The sequence below is a fragment of the Aplysia californica genome, unplaced genomic scaffold (assembly GCF_000002075.1).
Source record: "Aplysia californica isolate F4 #8 unplaced genomic scaffold, AplCal3.0 scaffold00163, whole genome shotgun sequence".
Lineage (NCBI taxonomy): Eukaryota > Metazoa > Mollusca > Gastropoda > Aplysiida > Aplysiidae > Aplysia > Aplysia californica.
In genome coordinates this window covers 479338-486286 of record NW_004797433.1, presented here as the reverse complement: position 1 = coordinate 486286, position 6949 = coordinate 479338, and the positions used below count along the sequence as shown (strand labels likewise).

Genomic DNA, 6949 nt, shown 5'->3' with positions numbered 1-6949 from the left:
CTGCCTACCTACCCGTCCATCTACTAACCCACCAACCCACCCACCCTCCTACGAACCCGCCCACCTACCCAGCTACCCACCTCTCTACCTTGCTACCTACCTACCTACCAACCCGCCCATCTTCTAACCCACCCAGGTGGCTCTCGCGGCTTACAGGTTAAGGTGTTTGTTTCTCATTCAAAGGTCCCGGGTTCGAATCCGGGTAGCTACGGAAAAAATGTCATCTCTATAATTGTCTCCTTTCTCCTCCTTTCCTATTCCCTAGCAATGTTCTGTCGTCTGCTTTCGTGTCCAAATTCCACCCCCACCGCTCGCCTCCTTTGCCCCTTCCTCTGGACTCCTGACTCTTTCTGCAGCCTTTCTTCAGTTACTTCTAGGCTCCTTCTTACCACTGTCTCTCAGCCACACCCCTGATCTTCTTGTAGGAAAAATATACAGCTTGCCTTCTCGGACAAGGGCGTACAATCTCAGAGGTCCTGTATATAAATTGCGCCCGTTAAAGATCCCTTGGTGGTCTAAAATCGACAAGAGTAAGCGTCGGTCACCATCCGGGCAATATTCAAAATTTCCTACCTACTGAAAATGTATAATGTGTCCCACGCGCTCATATGACCTTCAGTTGTGAGCACCGTAAAACACTTACCAAAACAAAACATAACCCACCTACCTACATGCCTTCGTGGCGTCCGTGGCCCAGTGGCCTATAATCATGAGATTGCGGGTTCGGGAATTCGAACCTCAGCTCGGTCCGACTTTGTGTCATTGGGACAGGCACTTGACACAGATTTCCCATTTGGCTGGGTCCTTTCGGAGATGAACGTTAAACTCGGATATTCCGCCTCTTAAATAACCTACTAGTGTTCATAGGAGCATTGAACCTATACCATTCCACCATCTCTTCTTACCTACCTGCATCTACTTGCAGGGGCCCCCTACCTCGATGACATCAACAGAGCTCTGCTGGAGCTGAAAGAAGAAGGCGTCCTGGACACTCTCAAGGAAAAGTGAGCTGCCTTGTTCCTTTTGCATAGTGTTATGTTGGTTAACTTATTAGTTGATTTATTTATGGGGCCTCACGAATAAAAATGTGTGGCGTCGGTGGCCTTGTGGTTAGGCCACAGGACTCGTAATCGAGAAGTTGTAGGGTCGGAGGTTCGAGCCACGGGCCCGACGTTGTGTCCTTGGGAAAGGCACTTTACACACATTTTCCTCACTTCACCCAGGTGGAAATGGGTACCCGGCCATAGACAGTGAACGTTCTTGTCAGTATGTTAATGTTTTAGCGCCTATAAATGACTGCTTGCACGGTAGGCTTCCAAGGAAGTTTTGTTTGTTTCAGAATGCTTTCATGTCTGCTGGGGTAATGGTATAGGTTGTGAAGCGCATAGAGCTTGCTTTTGAGCGAGGATTTGCGCTATACAAATGCTGTCTATTAAATGTTGAAAATAAGAGAGAAGTCCGCAAGCTGTCTTAGTGTGAGTGGAGCTTTTGAATGCTCGAAATGTGGCAAACTTTTCTCTGCTGCAATTGATCTCATTGGCCATATGAGAAGCCACTAGTCATCTTAACCCGTAATTCCGTTATTTCACCTTAGAAACATTCTCCTCTGCAGATGCATTGTTCATTGAGAGACATTGATGGACAAACTATTATTATTATCATTATTTTTATCATTATTTTTATTATTATTATTATAAGTAGTAGTAGTAGTAGTAGTAGTAGTAGTAGTAGTAGTAGTAGCAGCAGCAGCAGCAGCAGCAGCAGCAGCAGCAGCAGCAGCAGCAGCAGCAGCAGCAGCAGCAGCAGCAGCAGCAGCAGCAGCAGCAGTAGTAGTAGTAGTAGTAGTAGTAGTAGTAGTAGTAGTAGTAGTAGTAGTAGTAGTAGTAGTAGTAGTAGTAGTAGTAGTAGTTATTATTACTCTTATTTTCCATATTTTCATTATTATTATTACTATTATTACTATCATGATGTTTATGTTTGTGGAGTGAGTCCTCTTCTGTGCTCGTATTTGTTCCTTCGCTCGCATGTAGTTCATACAAGACAGTAAAACGACTAACTGCTTTTCATAGAATGACGTTTACATCCAGTTTCATTATTATGCAATGCATTCTTGGTGCCCGCAGAGCAGTGCCTTATTTATAAGTTAGGCTATTGTGTCCGTCTAGCCCTTTCGTTGAACTTGATTACCCTTCTAAAAGCTGATGCGGGTAGTTTGAGGGCGCCTCTAGTAAGTCTTACATTTCTTTCCCTCTACTGTCCCTATATGTCCGACATGTTTTCCTCTGTACTAAATGACCGTTATTGCGTTGATGTGTTTCTGTTTAATTACGGGGTGCCCACTACAGCTGGATCGGGCCGATCGCCCGACTCGATCGCCTCAAAAACAAACGTGTTTGTTTTCAGTTTCAGGCGATCAAGTCGGGCGATCGGCCCGATCCAGCTGTAGTGGGCACCCCGTATTAGCAAGCAAACGAATAACTAATCAAAGTAAACAGCCGTTACTGTGTCCATGTGCTTTTACTTTCTCAAACAGACAAGGTAAAGTAACTGTTATTGTTTCGATCTGCTTCTCTTTGATGCAACAAACAAAGAAACTGCTATTGTGTCGATGTGCTTCTCTTTAAATCAGACAAGCAAACAAATGAATGAACGTCATTGTGTCGATGTGCTTGTCTTCACTCTGCTCTTCGTCAACGATAACATTTATGTTCACAAACTTGTTGAAAATTACGTCCTATCTTTAAAATAATATCACATTTGGAACCAGCGTATCAACATTAACAAAACTACTCTCGGGATTCTCTTTTTACCGGATTTTAAAGATCACAAATAGTGTTTATACCAAGATTATCGTCAGTTTAAACTGAAAGTGAAATGGGCATAGAGCTCGCTGTTGAGCGGGAATTTTGCCTTACACAAATGCTATCTATTATAATGGTAAATGTTATTATTATTATTATCATTAATACACCTTTAGCGAACTGAAACCAATTACCACCCGTGTTATGACGCAGGTGGTGGTCAGCCGGTCAGAACTGTACGGAAGATGACGACACTAGGTCCATCAGCCAGAAGACGACGGCAGAGCTAGAGCTGACCAACATGATCGGCGTCTTCATCGTTCTTGGAGTGTTCATCGTCATTGCCATCATTGTCGACATCGGAGAGCGAGTGTACAGGATGAAGAACAAGAAGAAGAACAAGCAGGGGGAGGTAAGTGAGGAAAAGAACAAGTACAAGATTTTTAAAAGTTTGATTGAGAGTTTTACGGCACTTCCAACACAATAAACAGGTCATATTAAAGATTAGAAGCGTTGCCACTAAAGAGTATCAAACAAAAGAAAGAAGGAAGGGAGATAATGGCCATAGATGTTTCATATGAACGAAGGAGCAAACTACACCAGAGCACCCACCAACCACCCACGGAAAGGTGAGGGAGAGAAATGGAATAAATACAAGACTGCCCTTGGCCCACCTGTAGTAGGTCCCACTTCTTTCTATTTGTTTAGCACACGTTTCCCGTCTACAGCAAGCTCTGTGCGTTTAACACTATTATAATATTTTTACCCTAACGGACCCATGGAACACTCAGATACATTCTCGGCTTTTCGGGAAGCCAAACAGTACAAGCAACGCTGGTTAAGCACTCAAGCACTAACAAAAGAGCGACGTTGCTCCATACGAACAAATAAAAGAAAGACAGTAGTCCTCAATGTTTCTCCTCAAACTATTTACCCCGTGATATCTTCTGTAGGGAGTATTAATATTCAGGCCGCAAGCCCGACGTCAGGCCTGGTCTTAGGCAAGCACCCCCCACTCTCACAGTTCTTTACTTTTCTTTTCAGGCCGGCAACTAGGCTCTTTTTTATGTGTATGATGCTTAATTGGTTACTGTTGTGATGATGTACACAAGGACGATTAAAAAAGTCATAGATAGAACCAGGTGTGTGTCTGTGGGTATTTGTCTGTGTGTGTGTATGTGTGTGTGTGCGTGTATGTGTGTGTGTGTGTGTGTGTGTGTGTGTGTGTGTGTGTGTGTGTGTGTGTGTGTGTGTGTGTGTATGTGCGTGTGTGTATGTGTGGTTTTTGTTGTTGATGTTTTTCATGTTGGTACTTTTTACTCCCCCATCGAGATGATTTTGTACTTGCGAGTATTTGTTTGTATGTATGAATGGGTGTTTTTTTCCATCCCTGTTTTATGACACAAATATTAATTATAGGGATGTTAAACTTATACGCATACTTTTGCTAACTTTACACATTATGCCCAGTAGAAATAAAAGGGCAATGTCTTTTGTTTATTGGCACATTCACTTGAAGAAAAAGTAATGATATTTCATTATTGAACACAGTGCAGTCGAACATATTATGGAGTGCCTGAATTTGTAAAAAGCGCTGTGGACATTGGTCATAGTGAAATTTACTTCAAGAATGATAAAAAAAATAAGCTTAGCAAAATCCCCCCTGTTCCACAGACTGTTGAACTGAACCAATCAATGGACAGTACGAACGTGTTAGAGAATCAGTTTGTCCAGTGACATCTGCGGGTTTCATGTCGACCTCTGACCTTCGTTGACTTCTTCTGATCTTCCCCGACACGCAAATTTTGGTGTGCTCCATCTCCAACGGTCATTATCAACGGACTTCTCTAAGAACAGACTTGGGATAACAAGAGCAAAACAACAGCAACGGTTATTATTTTTGTTGTTGTTAAACACTTTTGAAAGTATACACTGATAATATTTATTCCACAATTTGGCAATGTACATTATGTTTGAATTTGTTTTTATGGCACAAGGAATACTATAATTAGCATCCGAATACAAATAAACACTTTTTCTTGTCTGGCTTCGATATGTAATATATGAAATGTCAGCTTATTTAGAATGGGGCCATGCGGGACCTTTGAAGTAAGGATAACAAACAAACGCCACCCCCCCCCTTTCGACCCGGCCCACTGACATTTCAATTTTATCGATATTTTCTTAAATGAATTGAGCTTTTCCACAAATATTGATTGTTTAGCCCATGTAAGACATTGCCATGTGTACTTTGTCGATCGATTTAGAACATGCAACTGCACAATGAGTTAAATTATAGCCTCGAGCAATAAGAAAAGGGGAAAGGCTTTTCTTGCCTTGCTCATGGCGCTACCACTTGAAAAGACAACGGAGTTATTCACAGTTTGAATATCTTAAAGTCTAGCTCAAATCGAAGTGTACGTTATCCCCCCTATAAAAAAAACCCAACAACTAAACAAAACAAATCATCCACTCCCCCTTAAAAAAACAAACCCAGAAAAAACAAACGAACAACTAAAAATGCAACAAAAACAATGTATGGCGTAGCCTATACTTGCCGACCCAAGAGTTACAAAGTTCTATATCAGGATTCTTAGAGTGTTTGGAATGAGAGTGTTTGGGGAGCTTTCCTTGATTCCCTCTATATCATATTATAGTTAAAACACATATTCTCTTCGTTGTTTGATAAATCATGTTAATTTTGTTCTTCATCCACGAGAGATATTGAGTGTGGAAACTTTGAATTTAAGTATGTCATATGCAAAGGTAACTTAGATAAAACTGCGTTTTTCTGGGGTCTTGACTTGTAGATCTTAAGAGACTATTGTCCTCAGCGTTATTTATAGAACACATCTCACCCACGCTGTAAAATTGATATCACAACTTCTTTTTCATACAATCTACTTAATTACAATATACACTTGTAAAACGTCAATTTAAGCCCTGCCCCCTCCCTTATTCAGAGCTTACTCGGCCTAGTTCGAACACAACACTATTGTGGGGCATCCTCTCTCGTAAAATGGCATTTGACTCTCTTTTCATAATTGGTGAAAGGGACTTTTTACTTATACAAAGAAAATTTAAAAAGTGGGGAGGGGGGGGGGGGGGAGGGGAGGGGATGTTGAAATTCTCTTTTACCCATAAATAAGTCGTTTTTTTAACGCAATTCTGCCTTGACAAGTACGTAGAATTTGGGCTCAAGTTGCTGAGAGTTAAAATGAGCTAAAGCTCACAGATAATGTCGGGAATGATTTCAGTGACAAGACGCTTTGGTGAGTCATCACGGGAGTTCCTTGAAAAACGAAGCACGATAACCTTACCTCATAAAGAGGACCCTGCACAAAGAATACCGGTAATGTCGCATTGGTTGCCTGGATTGGTGTGATATTGTGTGATATGAAACGTAAACAAATTGCTGTAGGTGTATTTATAATAATATGTATATATGTATTTATGTATTCATATGTGTATCTCTGCCATTGTGAACTAGATTTCCCTCAAGGGGTGGATGCTACTTGAATTTCATTTCCTTTGAATTGTATTATTTTACTTTGTTAACTAAACTTAATTGGGAAAAAAACAACTAAAAAAAAACAAACAAAAAAACAACCAAACTTTAAAAAAATCTGCAAACTCAAACTATTTCTTTTTAATGTAGGTGTTTTACATCCCAGTAGACACACTTTAGACCACTGAGGAGGCAGACTTCCGGCCCTGCCTGACAGGCAGCCATGCCTGTCAGGGCCAACCCGGGCTGAGGAGGATGCAACAACATTCCAGCAGAAAAACCGAGATACTCGATAAAAATTTCTCGCCACTCGGTAATCGAACTCGGGTCAGCACATCCACTGCACCACAGGTGCTGATGAACTATTTCTATGCACTGTGAAATCTTAATACACGGTCAGTACAATGCTGTAAAATATTAGTAAAGGTGTTTACTGAAAAATAAAATTAAACGGTTTGTTCTGTAACATAATATAATAATGCGGTTTTTCCAGGATCACCAACGGCCTGGTATGGTGCGATTCGTGAGCCTACAAAAGAGTGTTGGGTTGGTGTTGAAACGTACCAAAGATTATGCACTAAGACTTCAAGATACACTTCTATACAAAAACGTCCTCGAAAATCGACTCTTAGTTTTGCAC

The 6949-nt window shown here is 41.2% G+C and overlaps 1 protein-coding gene across 2 annotated transcripts in view; it reads left to right on the top strand.

Moving 5' to 3' along the window:
• Nucleotides 1-6495, top strand: part of LOC101855868 (glutamate receptor ionotropic, kainate 1) — a 10396-nt gene extending 3901 nt beyond the window's left edge. For both annotated transcript variants that reach the window (XM_035969615.1, XM_005097743.3), the window contains exons 3-5: nucleotides 926-1004; nucleotides 3015-3213; nucleotides 4476-6495. In XM_035969615.1, coding sequence (XP_035825508.1) covers nucleotides 926-1004; nucleotides 3015-3213; nucleotides 4476-4538 — 341 coding nt within the window. In that variant the 3' untranslated portion in view covers nucleotides 4539-6495. The remainder of the gene's footprint in view (nucleotides 1-925; nucleotides 1005-3014; nucleotides 3214-4475) is intronic.
• The last annotated feature ends 454 nt before the right edge of the window (nucleotides 6496-6949 follow it).